Source organism: Passer montanus, unplaced genomic scaffold (assembly GCF_014805655.1).
Source record: "Passer montanus isolate IOZ18808 unplaced genomic scaffold, ASM1480565v1 scaffold12, whole genome shotgun sequence".
NCBI classification, from domain to species: domain Eukaryota; kingdom Metazoa; phylum Chordata; class Aves; order Passeriformes; family Passeridae; genus Passer; species Passer montanus.
In genome coordinates, this window is record NW_024358722.1 from 2842431 (window position 1) to 2865192 (window position 22762).

General features: G+C 37.6%; 1 protein-coding gene across 1 annotated transcript in view; it reads left to right on the forward strand.

Moving 5' to 3' along the window:
• PLD5 (phospholipase D family member 5) overlaps positions 1-22762 on the forward strand; it is a 165391-nt gene that overhangs the window by 54040 nt on the left and 88589 nt on the right. The window contains exon 2 of the mRNA XM_039698051.1: positions 13470-13606. Coding sequence (XP_039553985.1) covers positions 13470-13606 — 137 coding nt within the window. The remainder of the gene's footprint in view (positions 1-13469; positions 13607-22762) is intronic.

Sequence of the window (22762 nt, forward strand, 5' to 3'; positions counted from 1 at the left end):
CATTTTTTTGTAAGTACAAGGTGCATGTGTTACACAGCTATTGCTTTCAGGAAATAATTTAAAATGCAAATTAATATGACAGTTTAAGATCTGCATATCTCCAAATATTTCCAAAATGCTAGGAATTTGTTTGCATTTTGCTGCTTTCTGAGAAGTGAGGAAACTTCCATATTTTGAGACCTCTTTGAACATTATTTTATGAACATTTCTGATAGTGTGGGAATATAAATGCAGATGTCTGTGTAAATTTTATAGAACTTAGCAAATTGGATGCTTTCTTCAGTGAGAGCGTCTAATAAATTGTTGCTATTACTTCTAGATTGGGAATGAGTCTGTCACCCTGAGACTGAAATTTCACAGATAAATCTCTTCATCTTTCTCTGGGTGCTTTGCAGTGTTACGGCTTGATACTGTTTGAAAACTTAAGCTGCACTTTATATTTCATTTTAGAAAGGGCTTGTACGGTATTGTAAGACAAACCTGTGCCCATAACCATTTGCATCAGTTGATAGCCTGCCATAATAGGCTTTTGTTCCAAAAAATTTAGTTTCTTTTCCTCCTAATAAAGTATTCTTGAAGAAAGTCTGTTGTCAAAAAAAAAAAAAAAAAAAAAAAAAGGAGAGGGAAAAAAAGTACCTGCACCAGAAAAACACTGGACTTCAGAGTAGGATGAAAGGTGATAATGGTTAGTGGCACTCTTTGGCATGCAGTCACTCTTTCCTGGAACTCTGTCTGGTCCATCATCATCTCTGTTGGTGAGGTGCAATACACCTCCTCTGCTTTCAGGAACATTGAATCTTCACTGAGGTATTTCTACCACCACCATGTCAAATTGCAGTGTGGCTGTTTTATATTCAAGGTTCATCTTCAACTCTCTCACTATTTTTACTTTTTTGGGATTCTCTGCTACAGAACTGAGAATAAGAAGACAGAATTTCACTGTACCTTCATCCCATGTTTTATTTTACAGAATAATTAAAATTCCAAATTGGCAATCATTAAAAAAATCTGTAGTGGTTGCCTACTTTAAAACAATAATAAAACTAGACACACATTCAGGTAGGCCAGAATGTTTTATGGTTTTCATGGAAACAGCCATGTCCCTGGACAGATATTTTAATTAATTTATTTTTAATCAGTAATGTATATTGGATATCGTATTTAATCTCTAAGATTCTCTTCCTATTGAACTGAGACTTTTGTGGTCATGGTTGCACACGTAAATATGTGTATTCATGTGAATTTATAGTTTTCCTTCTGAATAGCTTCCAAATTCATAGGTTGACTTAAACGTTATGTAATACAAAGGAGGAGTCCTTCCATTTTCAATTCAGATGTCATGATATTTGAAAGTGAGATGAGGGAAGGATATTCTCTGCCACCTAGTAATGGGAAATGTTTATATAACTGGGCTCTGTTTTATCTAGATTTTTGATTATTTGACTGCAAAAAACATTGAAGGACAAATAGAAAATATAGGAAGCCAAGTTAACATTTTTTTATGTCTGCCCAGTCAGTTATAATATTGATAGATTGCCCTTATATATCTTGTTGAGAAGCTTTCTATTTTTTAAAAATATTTTATTTATCCTATAAACAGACTAAGAAAATAAAAATAAATATTTTGTCTCAGTAGTAGAACAATGGGCAATAAGCCCAATTCAGTAGAATGCTATAGTAATATATTAAACAAAGAAAAGAGTAGGACAAAGACTTTTCCACAAAGGTAGCAAATGAGAAAAACAAGCTGTGAAATCAAACCTGACAAAATGCCGTAAATCAGGACACCTTGATATCTCAACACATCAGAAGGAGTCTGACCTTATTAATATGGAAATAAGGCAGCACAGGAAGGGCAAACAGCAGGGAGCATTGCTGCTGGTAGAAGAGGTATCTGGTAATTCCAGTGAGAGGTGAAAAGTTAATCAGAGTCCAGTAGTTTTCACTCTACTGCTGCAGGAACCTGGTTGCAGCTCTCTCCAGAAAAATAATCTCTTTGATCCTTCAAAACTAGGTCCTGCTGGTGCTGATTTTTTTTTCTCCCCTCAAGATATCCATTATCTTCTGCTGGTTCTGAAACCTGGTGTTGATGTTGTGCAGCTTTTGTCTGCACCATATGAAGGCAGAAACGTGTGAGATGGCAGAATAGAGTGGGGGTGGTTAGCTGGAGTGAGACAATGGCAGCAATGAATTGTTTTTTGCTGTTTGGTGAAACAGGGAAAGGGGAAAGGATTAATATAGTTGAAATAGTGAAAAAAGAAAACCTCCAGGAACAACCTACTTTGCCCAGTTAACTTGATTATCTTACCTTTATCTCTTCCACTCATAACAGTGTGTGCTTACTCCACTAGAGTAGAAAAAATACTTCTACAACAATGAGGACAAATGGAACAAATAAGAGACTATGGTAGAGGGAAGTAGAAGATGAAGGTCTTAAATGCCTGCTGCTGTTTGTTTCTTGTCTTTGTTTCTCTTGGTGCTCTTTTTTGCTTGCTTGGTATATATTTGTGTGTGCTTATGAATTTATTGTATTTGTAAATATTCAAATATTTGTTCATTACTTGTGATTCAGGGAAGCTGAAGTCAATATGGCAGTCCCAGCTTTACTCATAATATTACATATTACTCAGCCAGTAAAGAATTTTCAGTCAAGTAGAATTACTTTAAATATAGTATGAACACTGTCATTTAATTCAAATACAGAATTCTGTAGGATAAAACCCATGGTACCTAAATTACCTCTTGAGTCTTTCACAGGAAAGAAACCATAGATCGGATACACTTAATCACTATAATTAACTAGTTTACCTTTATATCTCTGATTAGCTGCAGATCATAAGCCTCTGTTTTCCTTTATCTCTCTTTACAGTAGAATATAATTCCTATTGTGAATGTCACATTGGTTGTGCTCTCTGTGACAATGGAATTAACTTCTTGGCCAGATGGCAAATCTATTAGTTCAACATGTACTTGCAGTGTAATTAAAAATTCAGAATGAGCTAAAATTAAATGCTTTCTATGCGAGATAATTTCTTTTCCTGAACTTGTGTTAATTTATGACAGAGTTAATAAAACTTTTTCTTTAAGTGTGTCTTGTCAGAATGAGTGAAAGCAAACTTTTTAAAAAATTAATTTGAAATATTCTCAATTTGCTGTTTACACTTTATGAAAGAGAAACCAGTAATTTGTGATTTATATGCCAAAATTTGTTAGTGTGTCCAGGTTCAGTTGCACCACCTGCCTTTGACTTACTGCTAAAGAATTATTGCGTTATAGGAACTTAATGTGATAATGCTGTAATTAATGGTAGATGCATTCTTAGCCTGTTCCAGTCACAGGATTAAATGCTAAAATCTCATTGCAAATCTTTAATGTAATGTATTTTGCCCTGCTAATTTGGATAAGAAGACACATGCTCCAGGTAGAGTGATGAATTTGTAATTCTACAGAACTGCACTTGAGCTCAAATTTGTGTCTAACAGCCTCCCTGATGGAGTCTATGTGCCAGTAGCCACAACTTTTTATTTTTAGTCTTTTTTTTTTTTTTTGGTCTTGTCTCATTTTGAAAGTATCTTAGCAAAACAAAGCTGTGTCTATGAAGCTTGAGCAGACTGTACATATGATCATTTAATGTGCCAAAAAGGACGTATGCAAATACTGTGAATAAACTTTCTTCATTGCTTTAAAATCGCGCTTAGTTTCTCTTAAAGCCTTATTAGAAGCACTGTTATATAAAACACTTTTCTTGAAAGAAAGTGACTTGTAGTTGAAGCTGTGCTGTTGGCATCTTGCATTACTTGAGTACATTACTAGAATTTTTTTCTATAGTTACTAATCATACAAAAGTAAATTATAGTCAATTTTGAGCATAACAGAGGCATTGCCATTTGTAAATTGGAGTATTGTAATGTAATGTAATTGTAATGTAAATTAGTGTAAATCAGTGTATTCATCTGTATAGAGTCTGGTCTGCCTTCATGCTGCTACTTCGCACTGCCTACTTCTAATTTGTCTTTGTGGCTTAGAGACAGATTTATGTTGGATGTTTATGGTCATTATTACAAGTCTGTGTGTATAAATATACATATTTAAGAATATAGATATATACACAGACACACACACAGAGATTAATAACTGTTCTGCAACAAGAATGCTCACTGATTTCAGGAACCATGGCACACACGTGGGTAAGACACACACAGATATTTTGGTGCTTTTTGGATGTGTCAGTGATGTGGAGTGATCTGTCACAGACATGCTTCCACTGATACTGTTAGGTTTACTGTATTTTCTTTTAAAAAGGTCCTTAGCACATTAAAATTTATTTATCCTGTGCTCAGAAAATAGCTGCCCAACATTTTGCTGATCTCCTTTGTCAGGGAGTCTGAAACTCTTTGATGTTGCAATGGTAGATACCATAGCTTGCCAGAGTACACCCTGTCCTCTGTTCCCAAATGCTTCCTGTCCTGTACTCAGCCTGTTAAAATATACTGAATATCTGGATGTTGCCATCTAAATAGACTGCCTTTAGTCTGGAATGTGCCTTAATAGCATGGCAGGGTTATCATTAAAATTTAGAACATTTATAGCTGTTATATATTGCTCCTTTAGGAGCCTTATCTGAAAACCTAAAGCGGTCTTAGTTATTGCAGTCCTGCCTAGTTTGGTGCAGAATTCTGCTGCCAGAACAGCATGTATTAAACTGATCCAGGGGAACGGGGATGAAATCCCTCTGGAGTCATTGTAGCCAATGTTCTATGTTCTAGCTCATTTTTGTATTCAAAAGCAACCAGATGAAAATAAAAGCTGAAATAAAACTTGAAATAGAAGCATGACTTCAAGTACTTCGAATGTGGGATGTCCTCACTTTTTTGATGAGACATTTAAAATTACTCTGAAATATCTAAGAGGAAAAGTTTTGAGCCTGTTTAACCGGCAACTAAGAAAAAATTACAATTTTCCCCTTCTTTTTAACTTAAAACATTCCATTTAAATTTTGTAGAAATATAATTAATCTTTAGATTAAAAATTGAACATATACAATAAACAATTAATTCCACAAGAGATTTAAGAAATTCTTGAGTTAGGGGTAGTACAAAAATGTGATTTTGATGAATGCAAGCAAAGTATGGAAAAGTGACTATTACTGTAGACTATTTTTTTTTTTTTTTTTGCCTGTTGACATTGAAAACAAAAGAATTTTTGCCTAGGGACAGATGCAATATGGCAAGTTACTGCAACTCCTTGTTTTATGTCCATGGAAGATTCTAATTTTTAGAGATTCTGATATTCCTGTCTAGTTTTTCGTCAGGAATTAAGACTTTCAGCATCAAAATTAAACTGAGTGTTGAAAGAAGTAGGCCTATAATTCAGAGTAGGGCTTTTTAACTGCTTGCTTTGCATGCTGTATACTCCAGAAAGATACACAATGGGTGTGAAATTTCAAAGAGCATTTTCTGCTAGAAAATGGACTTCCACAGGCCAGCCTTTTTATCATCTGCTATATACCCCCCAGTCAGTTGTCCTCTGATGATTATAATTTATTTTAAATGGACTGTTCTGCAATATATTAATGGTTTGCTTCTTCACGTAGTTATTAATCTCATTCTTTCTCAAAATACTGTCTTATGGGATCCACATCTTGATGGCAAATAATAGACCAAATGTTTGTTTGCTCAGTTATTAGTTGCTGGGTTTCACCTGATTTTTGAAGAGTTCAGTTTTTAATTGTATTTGTGAAATAAAGTTGTACAGAGAAAGTCTATCTGTAAAAGATGTAATATATTAAAGTACTGTATGTGGAACACAATTTTTTGGTGCTTTTTTTGTTTGATTTTGTCCTGGTGAAGTAATGGCTGTAATGCTAGCTGTGGTAGGAGTCTTAGAGGGTCCAGGTTTAAAGATGCGCAGAGATATTGGAATATAGAAATCTTACTTGCACTGTTTTTTCATACTAATGAAGAATTAATATTCTTCTGAATTGCCTGTTCAGGCCAGGTTCAGATTGTTCAATACCTTATTTATTTTTCTCTTTTCAGGAGACAATAGATTTGAGTAGAATGTTATTTTTAGGGTAGACAATGGCCTTTTTTTAATGTTGCCAAATTATAATACTGCCTTACATTATGCTGAAGGCTGAGTCGATATATCATGATGAGAAGTCAGGGCCCAATTTCGGGAAAATGGCACATGAACACTTAAAGGCTTTTCACCCCTTCTCTTATTCCAGTTTTGGTTGACAAATTGTATCAGAGGTTAGTTGGTTATGTGCTGGAAACCTTTTTTTCTTACAGACATCACGTTCTGAATGTTAATGTCTTTCTGCAGTATAGAACCCTGTGTGGAGGAGGTCCAGATAAGTAACCTCTGAAGCCTTGGATTTCTTCCAAAGTAGTTTATTGGTTTTCTATTTATAGCCTGTCCATGTGTTATGTGCCTGAGCTGTTGGATCAAAGGTTTGTTCAGAGAGCAGTGAAGCTAAAGCAGCTGCCTCACTGAGTGTGTGCTCAGGGACCACAGCCCCCACCCAGGACAGGGATTCTTCCTGCCCCTGTTCCACGAGGCTGCTTGCTGCTGAGCCCCAGCTATGGGGGAAGGCAAAACTTTGGGCTGTCTTTCCCTTGGTAGAGGCATTTATTTGTGTCTTTCTCATTCAAGTCTGCCTGCATATGTATCTTCAAAAATTTCTGAGATAATTATATTGTTTTAATCCTTCTATATGAATCCGATTCAAAAGAAACTGAGCAGACAGGGAAGCTGCTGGACAGTGTTATCTTCTTGTTTGTTTGGAAAACACATTAAAGGATGTGTTGTTTGAAGAATTAGTTGGTGATTCTCTTTTTTAAGTGGGTAACTATAGGACTAAATATTTACTGTTGACTCTGCTTTGGCATTCAGTCTTGAAAGGTAAACAAAATATGCCAACTTGAAGTAGAGGCTAAGGATTAGTTTTGCCTTGCATGCAGTTCAGGCATTATAGCAGGATATAGAAATTGAAGTCAACAGAATGTGACATGATGTGACATGATCAGGTTGTTCTCTGCTATAATTCTTGATTCCTTCTACAGAAAAATATAACTATTTAAGAATGTAGAAAATATATTCTGCAGCTCGCACTCACAGTGTGTCTAGTCCTGTACTGTGTGCCTACCAGTGGGCAATGGCATGTTTCCCATCATCTCTAGCAGAGGGCACATCCCGGCCTGTTTTCTCTAGCATCTGATGAGGATGTATTTTTGAAAGCTTTGTCTAATCTCTTTTTAAACCTCCTGCTGCTGTTTGCTTTCACGGCCTCCCGTGGCAACAAATTCCAGATGCTTAATATCATCTTCATAAAAAAGTACTTTATCTTTTTGAAACTTAACTCCTGAAGTTTGAATAAACATCCACTATTTCTGGAATTGTAGTACTTGGTGGATAATTCTGCCTTCACTATACCTGATGTTCATGTGTAAATATTGTACCCCTTGGTCATATTTCTTCTTCTCTCCAAACTATGAACTCCTACCCTTTTTTGGCCTGTCTTCCTAAAACATCTGTTCCAGCCTGTTAATAATTTTGGTTATTCTTTTTCCTAGTGGTTTCTCAGTTCCTATATATGCAACTGCTTTATCCTACCTGCTTCTAGCTCTTTTCCTTCATTGAAATGTATCATATTTTTGTTGACATACTCTCTAAAGAGTCAAGAACATTTTAACATTCTAACCTGGTCTTCAATTTGTACTGCTTTGGTTTCGATTGAAAACTTAATAAGCACTTTCCATTTCTATTCCAGAATTTAGATTGTTCATGGAGACATGAGCAAAACCAGATACAAAGCAGAATCCTCTGAATCCATTCTAAATGCAGAATCCATTCTAAAATGTCCTCCCATTTTTTAAATGAGCTTGATTTTTCAGCCAGCTTTATACCTCTCCTGTGATAATCTGGAAATAGTTGCACTGATTTGTAAGAAAGTTTTTAATAAAGGTGAGTGTATACATTATTTTCAGCTTCTCCAGCAGGACAATAGGGCTTGTGACTAGGAAAGATAGAAATAAGACTTGATCAATGTGACTTTTGCATGACAAAGCTTCTTACCTGCTAGATATCTCTAGATATTTTCTAGAGACTGAAGATAGAATAACTATTGTTTCCCAACCTCTACTCTCTGATCACCATTTTTTCCTGAATATGGGTAACACTTTTGCTTTTTCCAGGCTTCTGATACTTCACTCAGGCTTGTGAGTTTTCAGAGGCGAGTCCTAAAGGTTATGTTAGTTTCAGCCACTACCTTAAATGGCCAAGGATGAAACTAACTAGGCATAGCCAGTTTTAAAATATTTAATTTACCTTAGCAATCTGTTCCTTTTAAAGAGGATTTTAAGTGTTGATTGGCATTAATCATACTAGCTGGGAGAATCAAGGCTGAAATGAAGATTTTTAATGTATGCAGATTCCAGATTAAGGGGAAATAGTATTTATAGTAATGTTAATAGTAATACTGTTAAAATGGTAATAATGTTATAGTAATCTTATTAATAGTAATAGTAATGTTTTTCTCTAATAAACGCACATGACCAAGGGTAATCAGGAATGATTGCTAATTCTTCAAGTCCAGTTCCTTGCTATCTTTGGCAGGTGTATTGCATCACCCCATAGAACCTGACTCATAAACACCTCTTTGAGGTCTGTCAAACAGTCATGGGTGTTGCAGATGAGTGCTTTTGTTGTCGCATTTTTGTTCATGTGTGTTGCAGGAAGGAGCAGACTAATGAAATGACCAAAGATGTGAAAGCCTGCCTCTTAGAGCCTGTATTAGTGTGGTGTATAAGTATTGCTTCTTCAGTCTGTAAATAGGTCTAAAAAAATAAAGCACAAGTTCAAAGCCATGATATGTTCTGTTATATAGTCAGTTTTATCAGTAGACGGAGCATTGCAATTTCATGGTTCCTTTTTTTGGGAGAAGACATTCTTGTACTGCATTGGAGGAAGAATAAATTCCTGATTAAAATCCCAGTCTCAAAGAAATGCCTGTTGTTTGTGAAGAAGCTGAAAGCTTCAGGAGCCAATGTAGTGTTCTTAACAGCTTTTGAGCAATCTGTGTACAGTAAAGATGGAGACCTTTTTCTTGCTCTTATTCTCAATTCTGCATGGGTATCACAGGCTCTGATAAGCTTAATTGACATAGGCTATCCTTTCTCATAATAATAAACAACCAGGTCCTTCACAGATTAAACTTTAGTCTGAATAGTACTGTACTGAATAACCATTGTGCAGCTTTTGGCTTTTCTTCTCACTCTCTCCGTAGAGCTATAACAGCATGAAAAAATCCCCATGATTTGTTTTAGAAATTAGTGTTTCGGTGGATTTATTTTAACTTAGGTATTGTTTAAGCTAGTTGAGCTAGGTTAAAGAAACACATTTTACTGACAGTATTTTTGATAGTCTTTGTTCCTGTAGGAGTTTTTTCCCAATCTTCCTTACACCCCGAACAAATTTTTCTTTCATGCAACAGAATTTCTGTCCATCAGTATAGTCAAACTTGTAGGGGGTCTGGACCCAGGCCTCTTAGCATCTATAGCAGCCTTTAAATATGTAAGAGAGAATGAAATGCTCTCTTCACTGTTTTTGATGAGTACAGGAACGAAAAAAAGGATTGTTGCAGCATAAGAGACTTAAGTTAGGCATCAGTCAAGTGCTTAGATATGGGATGGGGTTGCCTGAAAAGACTACAGGATCTCTTTCAACTCTAGATTTTTTAGGACAGGCTAAATAAATATCTGTTGGAATTAATATTTGTACAAATTAATTATATATATGGATAGAGGGATGGCATAAGTTTTAGAGATCCCTATATTCTGTAATTAAGGGTTGAAGACTGAAGGCTTGAATGCTGGGTCATTTACTGGAGGAAACAGAAGGATAGATCTCATAAGCTCAGAGGGATCCCAATTGCCAAGGGGATGTGCAACAAGACAGCATCAAACAGTCTGCCCAAGCCCACTGACACAGGGGTCTGAGGAGCAGCCTAGTGGGTCCCTTCTACTCTGTCAGTGGTGTGAGCACTTTGATTTTGGATTCTTTAATGATGCCTGCTATTCCTTGCGCATAGATGCACACAGAGGCATGCATGGATGGTATAATAGATCAGGGATATGGTCTACCCTCATCTGTTTCAATTAGAATAAGGTTATTTTAAAATGGTCAGCATTATGGCAAAGTGTGTGAAAATAAAGACTTATTACCGTTGCGAAACGATAGGCTCAGAAGACTGATTTGATGCAAGTAGCTGTTTTTTATTCTTTCTTTTCTAGTATAAATATGAATTTTAGTATAAACAATTTCCAAACATTAATTTGTAATGTAGTATATGCAATGACAAACCCATCACTCAGCAGGAGTAAGTTCAACATGAACTGTGAAACTTTTTTAAATCTTCTTTACTCTCTTTACATTTTTTTTACTTGCTTTTACTTAACCCTTCAGACCTGTGGCTGAAAATGTAGAGTTAGGAGGATCACAAACGTGGAATCTTTGCTTTATGTTATTTACTGTTTTGCACTGTCTTGAGTTCAAAGAAAAACTACTGTCATCACAGGGGTTTTTTTGAATTTTGATTTAAAAGATTCCCTATGCTATTTGTAACCATACAGTTAAGCTGGTACTTAGGAAGAAGTGAGATAATTAATTCATTACACTTGTCAAAGACAACTGCATAATATAAAGGATCTGTGAAATAAGAGCAGTAAAATAGGTTTGTGTGGTTCTGTCTTTATTTTAGTGCTGGTAGAATAGCAGTGTTCTTACTAATGGTACTAAGCTTGTGCTGCTTGCAGTGAGCAGTACTCACAAAATGCAGAGCTTGACAAGCTGTATCCATGAAAAGACAAGGATTTAAACTTCATACAATTTTCAGCTTTGATACAGAAGTCAAGAAACCTTGAATACATTTCCCAAAATTATGCGGAATGGAAATTAAAGTTAGATTAGGAGGATCCATTCAGAATTATTTTGACTTCCCCTTTCCATAGTGCTTTACCATGAGCACCTAGAAATTGCTGCCATACGATTTCCTGGTATTTAACTTTAAGCATCTGTTGCAGATGCCCTTTTTCCCCCACACCCTCTCCTCCTTGTGATACCATGTTATTGTTGGTTCTCTGTAGGTTTTATATTGATTGGGCCTTCGAGCTTTAAGCAGGCTGAGAGGTTTCTAGAGGTGTGTTGTGACTTACAACACGGTGGCCACCTTTCAGTGAAACATCTCCTGCTGTCTCTGTGAGTACTGGCCAGCCTCGGAGGCTGATGCGGTCCCTGCTGGTCCACTACTCTCTGTGGTTGTTGTGCAGCTTGCATAGCAGTGTAACAAGATGGGAATTACTCCCTGGAGCAATAGCATGAAGTCTTTCTTTCACACAGTGTGGCAGCTAGGATGCTCGTGCTACAGATTTATCCAGAGTAACTCAAAATTAGTCCCAGTGTGTAGAATGGCGGCATTTAGCCTGATGTGGGAGGAAAAAGAGCCCTATGGTTGTGAGCCCTGCTGTGTCACATCCCCTGATCCTAGGGACTAGAAAACAAGCCCAGGCTCTTTTTGGTTTGCCGGTTATGGGAGTAGCTTTGCTGTATTGCTGCCAAGACATACGTTCAGCATGTGGAGGAACCTGCATCAAAGAATTTCTGTGAATGCACTTGCAGTACTGCAGAAACCTGCATGAGACAATGGTCATCCTAACAGCAGTCTGAAGTGTCCTGGTGAAGAAATGGCATACAGCCATGTCCCAGACCTGAATACCTGCTTTTCTTCGGCACTTCTTAGTTTTTCTTGCTAGTAGTATGAAGCAATGAGAGTGTTTAACAGCTTTCTCCTAAGTCCCACTGTGCAGCCTTAGTTCTGGACACCCAGGTGCAGTAATTTACAACTCTTTTCCAATGTTGCCATGATTCTACTTAGCAGCAGGAAAAAAAAAAAAAACTTTCCAAATTTTCTTTCATGAGTTGGCTTTGTTATGGCTGAAGAACATTTTTTTATGCTGTATTCTGGTAAGATTTTAGTTTATATAATAGAAATACAGATTTAAATATATATTTGAAATGTATAAAAGTGTCTAATATGTATTGCATTTAAAACACGCTTATAAACTGAACCACACATTTGGTATTACTGTTAAAAGCTACATTGGTCACTAAATTTTGGATGAGTTTTTCCTGTTTGTCTGAAGAAGTTGTTTGCTGTGTTTTGTATTTTCACAGATTAAAATAAAATCTTTATATCTTATTTATTCTGAAATGAAACATGAGCATGTTTCTCCTAAGAAGTGCACTAGCTAGGAAGTATTGGAAATTTTATTTAAAATAAAACTTAGACTTTTCTGTAGGTGTATGGGAAAATGTTCCTACTACTCTGAAACTTACTGCCTCTTAAACAAAAATAAGGAACAATGGAAATATTGTGAAATGGGTTATCAGCTGCTAGTGTAATGTTTTTTTTCTTTCCCTTACATTTTTCATGCTTTCCTGCTTTCCCATTCCTTTATGAGGCCTTTTCCTTCATGTGACATTTTAATTATGGAGCAATAATGAAAATTAAGAAAATTCCTATTGCAACAGAAATTAGACATTGATGTTTTTTATATATGGGTGTGGTCTTGTTTAAATTTACTTCAGTAGGAAAATGCACAGTATATTTGTTTGAACATTTGGTTTCAGAACAGAATGTACTTTATGTTTATGCAGCTATGTAAATTGCATGTCAAGAAACTGTCTTTAGGAGGTTTCACATTTATTTAGGGCGCTACCAGGTGCATCTGATTTATTACTGCAAGATTTCATAAGGTAGTGCTATGCCATGTTTTAATATTTAATCTGAGATGTGGAAGGCATTGCCTATTGTACTGAGCAACAGCCTCCCATTGTTTCCTTGAATCCCATTCATAATCTGTGAATTTGTGTTCATTATATTATAGATATTGTGCGGCAAGGACTTCCCAAAATGTCTGAGTGGCTGTGACAGTCATAGTGACAACGTCAGGTACTTTTTGTAGCAATAGGAAAAAAAAGACTTTGCTCTTCAGTCTTCTTGCAACGACATGTTTTATTTCAACCAAACACAACAAAATTTTAAGTGCCATCCCGAGTGTGTACTTTACCTGTGAGCTGCAATCAGAAAATACGTAGTTAATGTAGGAGTCATTATTTTAATGCGTAATGCTTTCCTTGTGGTACAAACAGAAAGCAGTTTAAATTATGAATATTATTTGTGATATGAATTATTAAACAGTGTCTGAGAGATTTAAAATACATCTCAAGGTGATACATGAAGGACAGTTTTGAGAGTGTTTTCATCTTGAGGTGTGTTTCATGTTGACAGCTATTGCAGTAAGGTCTTCAGAGAAATTTAGATCTTATGTAAAATTTCAGAGTCACAAGTCGTTGACTAGAATGTGCTCATGCCATTAAAACTTTTTTTTAATCTTAATCTCTTTCAGTCCCAGCAAAGATGCATTGTGATCTTTGCACTGGTATGCTGCTTTGCAATTCTGGTTGCACTGATATTTTCGGCAGTGGATATTATGGGAGAAGATGAGGATGGACTCTCAGAAAAGAACTGTCAAAATAACTGTCGGTAAGAGGTAACAAACAAAACTTCTCTTTTGGGGTGGAAAGGAACATACGTGTGTTACATAAGGGCATGAAGTAATTGCCATGGTCCTTTGGTGTTATTGGGAAGAGCACCTAACAGGAAGAAATGGTTTCTCATTTTGGAGGTTAGTTAAACAAAGCACACTTTTTGAAGTTATTTTTTGTGGTGTGTTTTGAGCAAGACCCTTATGTTAGATCAATTATTTTGAAATCCTAAGCCAAAGCACATTAAGTTTCAGTAATGGAGTACTGAGGTGGATCACATAGTTCCCAATTCTTTCATGTCTATTTCTCATCAAGACTGCCTCTTTCTTTCTTTCCCCAGAAAGGTCAGTGATGCCTTTTGACCTAAGATTGCTGTCCCTTCTGTGTAGGAGGAGCTTTAGCTTTTTATTTCCTTCTTGATGCATTCCTGTTATAGACACAGTGGCTTACCTACGAACTGTAGAGGAAACTAGTGATATTATCACAAAGATGAGTATTGACAGTGTTCAATTAAGATTTGCCTCAGACACCTGCCATGGCTGTGTATATCTCTTAACTTTTGGTCCTGTTAGTTTTAAGTAGGTGATTAGTTTTTTGGGCCTTTCATTTCCTGACTGTGAATTTCATTTTGCTGCTCCTCACTGTCAGCTTCCTCCATTAATCTTTTCATTAGTGATGACCGGTGCTTTTCCTGAGTCATCTTCTTGGCCTCTTCTGTCCACCAGGCAGATGTAAAAATCATTTGTAGGCTTCGTTCCCAGTTGTATTTTGTTTGGTATTTTATCAAAACTTTTAATTTCATACAGAGCACCCTCTCTGATCCACTGTGTGAAAAAACCCATCATTGTTAAATAATTTCACAAAAAATCCATTTTAATCTTATCATGGAATTGCTGGACTGGAGGATGCCTCTGGGCATCCTCCAGTCCATGATCCCACTCAGAACAGTCAGCTCCAGCAGGTTCCTCAGGCATGTGCATAGTCATGCCCTGTGTAGGTAGCTTCAAGGATGGACTCCACAGCCTTTCTGGACAGCCTGTTCCAGTGTTTCTGCAGAACCTGCCTTCCAATGGTTGGGTATACATTGGGTAGGAGCTAATTGACATTTGCATTTCAGAATAATTTAGTGAAGGATTAATGTTTCTTTGAGCTTTTGATCCTTATTTCTGTTATTCTTTGTTCATTTTGTGTGAAGACTCTTTTGGGACAGTACCTTTTTGTAATATGCTGCACCTGTTAAATTGCAGACAGCACTAATTCAGAATCCAGAAAATTTTGTAATGTCTTTTTAATTATAATGGGGTTCTAAAATATTATTTGCATGCTGCTTAAGAAAGAAAAAAACAAACCAAGAGGATTCTTTAAATCTGTATCTCCTTCCAAATGGAATATACTTGCAGCATCAGGTAGCTTTGTCCTGAAACCAACTGTCCATCTGGCACTTCTCGCCATAATTGTTTTTAGGTTTGGTTTTGTTCACTTCATGGTACTCCTACAGGTCTGGGCAGGCTTCTGATATCTTCTCTGAATTTTCTAGAGTTCAGCCAGCTTTCTTTTCTCCATCAAAGTCTTAAGTGTCTTTTACTGTGAGGTGTTGCCTTCCAAATTTTAGAAGATACTGCATGTGTCACCTCTACACCCACTGTCTCCATGTGTGAATCCTTGACAGAACTAGGTCAGATCAGGGGAAAGTCTTTCTGCTCATTGGCTTCAGTGTGCACACACGACTTCAACACAGTCAGAAATTACTGCACCATGCTTCCTTTTAGTTGTATCAACTAATGGTTCCCATTCTGTTCTGGGTAGCTGTGTAGGCCTAGCCAAGGAAAGACTTCATCTTCTTCACTTTTTATTCTTCAAAGGAGAAAAAAATCAGAGTAGAAGTAATACATAATACTAAGAAAAATGGGGATGTTAATTTTTTTCCATGTCAGAGATTGATTTCTTCTGTCTGTTTGTGTGGGTTACAGCAACCTGCCTTTCCAAAGAATGCTTACCTTTGCTTAGTGTTCTGTTGGTTCACATGTGTCAGTCTTGTCCCCTCCTGGATTGTGTTAGAGGAGCCTGAGACTAAATTCAGCACCTTGACTTTAAACATAAGAGTCAATTAAACTGCTCTGTGTTTACAGGGCTAAAAGTGAACCCAGACCCCAGCTCTATTTTAAGGTGCCTTTCATTGAGTGATTCAAGAGTGTGATCTAGCTACTAATGCCTGAACAAGAAGGCGCATAAATGCTGTGCGTATAAACTGCCGAAACCAGTTCTAATGACAGTATTCAAGTGCTGGAAGCTGCTACCTGCTAACATTGAGTCCTTCTCTCCACGATGAAACTGGAGTCTTTTATGTGTTAAATACATCACAGAGTTAGCTGAAGTATCACAAATCAATTGCTGCCAGTGGCATATATTTAGTACTTGGGCTAAGCACTTCTAAGAGTTTCTTACATTTCGGCTGTATGAGTACTTTCCCTGACATTCAGGAAGAGGTGCTTACATTTTCAGGATGTGCTGAGACTGAATGGTAATAGATGATTTCTTAACTTTTTTTGTAATGAAATGTTTGTCAAATATAAGTTTATATGCATGAGCCTATAACTCTTTTTTTGGTTTTAACTGATTGAATTTGTGAAGAATGTTGATGAGAAAGGATGCTGTGGATTTGAGAAGAACTTTGATGATAGTTTTTAATGGCTCTTTTCTTTGGAAAATTTAATTTCCATGTTTTTTATTTTAAAGGAAAATACACTTGAAATAGAACTGTGATCTAAAAAAGCTCTCTGGCTAGCAAGTTTTGGAGCTTGTGTGGAAGAATAGAATTTTAAGAGAAAGAAAGAGAATGTAAAAAGACTTTATAGAATCTAAATTTTTGCAAGTGGTGTTTTCCAGTAAAGCTTACATCTCTCTTTGTTATTGTGATTGGATTGTTCAGGAACACAAATGCAGCTCTTCTGATCTGCTTGTAATTCATCATGAGGCTCCTCTTCTATAAACCATTTCTTAAGCTCTTATTACATGGGGAATACTTACTGCATATGTTCCCAGAATGACCTTACTCTTTATTGATGTATTTATTTCTCTTGGGGGCTTTGTAACAAAAATAAGTCAGGGAATGGGAAATCAAGCTTTTTTGCATATCTTCTCTGATTGCTGGAGAGACTGATGCTACCCATCCTATTAAAAGGAATGTCAACTGATTGAAATTAAAGGAAAAAAAAGTAGCAGTGACTGTGAAAAGTTGAGGTTTTGCAGTTTGTGCTCGGTATGTGATGGAAATTATTCTCTTGAGACATCCACAGCAATGCTGTTCGGCAGCCCTGATGGATGAGACTGGTTAAGAGGATATGCTTAGCAGTCTGGGAATGTTGCCTGTCTTGCTGTGGGTCCATTAGACACTGAATCTATAAAATTAGATTATTGTAATTTGAAAATAGTACATTTTAATGGCTGATCTATTGTGAATAAATCTTGGCTAGCCTCTGATGTAACTCTGTGCAGTAAGACTTACTTAACTTTGTTGGATTTGACCGATAAACTCTAAAAACAGCAATTTGGGAAACTGAAGAAAGTACAACTATTAAGAGATTGTCTCTGCTACCCAAACTATTTGAACCAAGGTTGTTTTGATTTATTAATGGTAACTTGAGCTGTTCAAGGCTCAACTTGAGCCTCTTCTCCTGCTTGTTGATGCTGATAGCCATGCTAGGGATCCTACAGAGTTTTCACAATGCCCTTAGTTATCCTTGTCTCACTGGCTTTTCCAATATCTGTTGAAGCAGTGGTAGCAGCTGGCATAGCTCCTACCTCTGGCTGTGGGTTTGGCCCTGTCTCTTGAGAGGGACTACAGAACAAGGAAAAAAGGGAAGCAATGGTGGCTACTTTCCATACTTACCAAGCTAAAGCTAAAACTGTTGTAATGATATTTTTTTTCAATATTGCCTTTCTCTGATGATAATTGGAAGGATTTTCTTGCTTTCTGTTTTTGTGTGTTTTTATGGCAGATTCTGTCTTGCATTCTGTTCCAGTGATCCTCTTTTGATAATTTCTCTTCTCCTCGGAGTCATATATAATGAAGGCACTTGCTCTTTTGTGTTTGGATTTGTGTTGGAAGAATTTGCTGTTGTTTATGACAGGAGTGGCAAAGCCTATTTAGTTCACTTCTTGATTGTAGGGAGGCTTTAACCAGTGCTGCCCTATAACAAGTGTGCGATGACACCTGAGCAATGTTTGTGATTTCTTTAGATATTGCTTGGATTGTTTTGAATAAGGATTGGCATCCTGGGGAGGAGCTGAATATTCCTGTTGATGTGCAAAGCTTTAGAATTCAACCGTACCCTACAACACTGAGTTTTAGAGATTAAATCTACTTGTATACAATAATTACTTATATTGAACAATTACTGTGTGTTGCATGCATTGCTTTCAATTTCATTAGGTGATTATTCTCTGGTTGTGAAAAAGGGCCCACAATTGATTTTTTTCTGTTGCTTTATAAATCTTTCTTTCAACTACTCTGCTATTTCACTAAGTAGGGTTTTGCAGCACTGTTAAATAAGCATACTGCAGCACAGGCTTACATTCATTTACCTTGGAAGTGCTTTGCCCCTGGCTTATTGTGGAGGAGATTTTCTCTGTGCTGCGTGGGTTCTGAACATAGCAAGGTTTATATTGACTGGTTTCTATTTAATAAACAAAGTATGACAAGCATAATAGTTAAATGTCTAAACAGAACAAGATGCTCAGATTTTGAAAAGCCTGTTAAAGAGCAACTGAAGATTTCTATTTACAAAACAACTACTCCACTTGGCATAAAAATGCTTTCTGTCAACATGATGGACTAGAGGATCAAGTCTACCGTCAGTCAGTTTGCAGACACACTGATTGGAGCAGGATTGTTGATCTTCTGGAGGTTCTGCAAAGGAATCTGGAGAGTCTGGATCAATGGGCCAAGGCCAAAGGTATGAAGTTCACTGAGGCAAAGTGCTGGATCCTGCCCTTGGGTCACAACAACCCCTTGCAGCACCACAGGCTGGGGCAGAGTGGCTGGAAAGCTGCCCAGCAGCAAAGGACCTGGGATTGACAGCAGCTGAACATGAGCCAGTGTCTGCCCAGGGGACCAGGAAGGCCGATGGCATCCTGGCCTGTACCAGCATCAGTGTGGACAGCAGGAGCAGGACAGGGATTGTCCCCCTGTACTCGGCACTGGTGAGGCCTCACCCTGAATCCAGTACTCAGTTCTGGGCCCCTCACTGCAAGAAGGACATTGAGGTGCTGGAGATTGTCCAGAGGAGGGCTACAGGGCTGGTGAAGGGTCTGGAGTACCAGCTCTTGTGAGGAATGGCTGGGGTTGCTTAGTGTGGAGAACAGGAGGCTCAGGGCTGACCTAACTGCTCTCTTCAACCACCTGAAACAGGCTGCAGCCAGGTGAGGGTCAGTCTCTTCTCCCTCATGGCAAGTGGTAGAGGAAATGGCTTCGGGTTATGTTAGGGGAGGTTCAGGTGGGATATTAAAAACTATTTAGTCACCGAGAAGGTTATGAAGCATTGAAACAAGTTGCTCAGGAAAGTGGGAGAATCATCATCCCTGCAGGTAGCTAAAAGAGATATAAATACAGGGCTCAGGGCTATAGTTTAGTGGTGAATAGGGTTAACAGTGGTGCTGGGTTAATGGTTGGACTTTGTGATTTTCTTCTTGGTTTTGGGTGATACAGAGAATGAACTATAAAACCTCCTAATTTTTCAGATGATTTCTATTTGAGGTAATTTTTATTTTTGCATCCAAAGAAGGAATACTCTTTCAATTGAAGTTTCTTGGCTGGGCACTGCAAAGGCCTGGTGTACCTCCTGCAAGTCCATTCAACATCTGAAGCCGGGGAGGGAAATAAAAAATTTAACTTGCACAAGAAATTCTACTTATTCTACCTTTTATTTTTCATTTTTCGAAATGCATTTCAATGGAAAAGAGAGTGTATTAACAGTACAGTAGCTGTACAGAGTACAATTTTTTTCCTGTGTTTCAGCACAAAATACAAAAAACAAAGGATTTTTTGTTTTGTTTTGTTTTGCATTTACTTTCAGCTATAGAGAATGTCTTCACAGATAAAAAATGAGTGACAAAACTCATGATCTGTGTAGATCGTTTTCTGTCTGCATTACTCCCAGTAGATAGTTCATGGTTAATTACATTGTGTCAAATAGGTCTGGGCTTCCACTCATTTTATTCAAACATACAAACCTATTATTTTTCCTACTCTTTGTTCCATTAAGTCAAATTATTTTCTGTGGAGTTTAGGGCAGAGGGCTTTAAAGTCTCCTTAAGGCAGATTTTCCTGCCATGATACGTGTTTCTTAGGATGTAAAACAGAGATTAACATGTTTTGTGTTCTTGAAGTTGCCTTTTAAAGTATGTGCTCATTTCTCCTTTTATGACTTACAATTTGTGAATTGATACCACAGAGAATGTTCCAAGCACATAGAAATCAAATTCCTATTACTTTAAGGTTCCTAGATAATGCAGGTGGGATAAAGGAGCAATTAATGTGTTAGAGTAGCCTATCTCCTGTGTAGTTTTCTGGAGCTTCTCTGTGATTAAATATTTTTATTTTCTCTTTTTTTCCCTCTCTTTCTCCTTTCTCAGCTTAATTTGTTCTTTTCTCTTTTCACGTTAATGTCTTCAGAAGACTGAAATTATTTCATCCAAGCAGAACTCAAAAGATTTCTGAGGTCATTTTCTATACCAGATTGTAAGGCTATACTAAACAGAGTTATTAAATCTAAAATTACTGGTCATTCTCATGATCTTGAAAACCAATTTATGACATTTCAGAGAGGTTTTTATTCTGCCTGGTGAGAATAGCCACACAGCTTAATAAAGCTCCCTGTTAAATCGTTCTTCCTTTTGCTTGTGGGAAAGGCATTAAAAGTAGCTAAAAATTGTAGTAGTGTCTGTCTGAATTCATGCTCCATTTCAGGGTGACTTGTTCGTTCAGCCAGAGCTGACTTTGCATCAGATCCTAGCAAGCACCTGTTCCAGTGACACCATTTATTTTTAATTGCTTCTCCACCCTCACAGCAGTATATGAAAAAGATACTTATTATACTGTCAGGTTGCATTAGATGTATTGGGTTCTGCAGCTAATCCTAGGGCAGCACTGTGTGTCCTCTGGGCTACCGTGGTTTGATACTCCTCAGAAGTGTATGGTGCTGGATGGTTTTTGTGACGTGCCGAGTAGGTGGCTGAGCCTGCCTTTCCGAGCACCGGGGCAGTGCTGTGTTCAAGAGGAAGCAGGTGTGGTGCCTGCTGAAGCCCAAAGCCCTGTGCAGAGCTGGTGGGCCTGGGGGCCTTGAGCTGACTCTGCTGTTCAGCCACGAGCAGCTCACTTCCCTGTGGGGCCCTGAGGTTGCACACCAAGGGCAGCGGCTCCTGGCGTTAGTGCCCTGCAGGGAGGCATCAGGCAGAGCTGGTGGTTGCTGGCTTTTCCCAAAGCTCTTTACATTTGAGGAAATGTTTGGGGTTTTTCTTTGTTGTTCTGAAGATTTTCTTCCTGGTTTATTTTCCTCTGAACACGTGGGTGAAATCCAGGTGATGCCAGAGTCACCTCTCAGTGGTCTCTGATATGGTGTCCATATGTCCGTGGCTCTCTAGTTAGTCAGAGCATCGTTGTGAGTAACACTTCAGATACAGATTGCTCTCGCATGCTGGGCAAGATGTCAATTGCCTGTGTTAATCAGGACGGTGTGAGTTTTCTTCCTTTATTCAACCTACCCACATCCAATTGTCTTGACCAAGGGTAAAAAATGCACTGGAGTAATGTTTCATTAGCATTATTATTTTTTTCATTTTACATTTTAAGGTTTGTTTTTTTCTTTTTTTTTCCCATAATTAATTTGCTTCCTGCCAACCAGACTGAAACCAAAAAATATACTAATGTGCAAAAGCAGGTTTGGCATGTGCCAGATGCAGATCTGTCATTTGTTCTCTATTTAATGACCAGTCCTTTCCAAATAAGACTATTTCAAAATTATTATACAGCTGAGAGTTCTTATGACTGACAGCATCACAATGTGGTGAGTTTAAAGCTGATTTCTTTACATACTAAGTGTTGAAATGGCTCTTCTGAGAACCATCAGTGATTTGCATGCCTTCTGACATGAGGGGGAGGATTCATCTTGCCTCAGACTAAACTTTTAATGGATATTTGATAGCACATTGGAAGCGTTGGCTTTGACTTTTTACTCTAGATCTGATTGTAACTCTTGGAATAAGTAGGTGACATTCATATATATGACCATGTATGGTATCTGATATCTTCTGCCAGTTTGGCAGGTATAGAGTTAATTGATTTTCAGTAATTTATCAAAACATTTCTTTAAAGAACCTGTTGGGGAAATAAAGTGATTTTTAAAAATTTTCTTTGTTGTAATTTATGGAATAGCTCCTCAAGTTAGCTGGGCTTGAATAAGAATAATTTTTAGAACTCTTCTACTGGCTCAGTATTGGAGAAAAATGCACTTTTACCAGTAGTTTAGTAAAATATGAACATGCATAAGCTTCAGTACTGATCATGACACTTTAAGGCAAGATGAATGTGTCACCAGCATCAGGCAGGCAGCCGTGATTTGGATTTTGTTCAAACACTGTCAGAAACCCTAGTCCTTTTCTCAGCCAGTTTTGGATCACTTATATGAGCTTGGCAGTGCATGTTTTACAGTTCATTGCAGATGCTGGTGGAGCGTATGGTTCAATAAATGCACTAGAGGATACTTGAGGTGATGTATTTGGTCCAGTGGAGATGGAAGTGCTGGACTAGTGGAAGTGTCTCCTCAAAGATGCAGCCAGTGCCAGTGGGACAGTGACAGACTGCAAGAGCTGTCCCATCTGCTGTGTTTCATAAATGCATGTGAGACACCTCAAAGATATCCCCATACACCTTCCAGTTTTGGGCCAAGACAGGCTGCCAAAACTGGAGGCAGTCCATCACTACAGCAGCTTTGGGGAACAGTGCGGGAAAGCAGTAGAGATGTAACCTCTGTAGGACAACAGTCAATCTATTATTTTCCCTAGTGGTACATCTCTTTGCACGTGAAAAGACTTCTTCAGGACTGACTAGAGAGGAGACAACAATGAATTTTTCAATTTGATCTTGAGAAGAGTCACG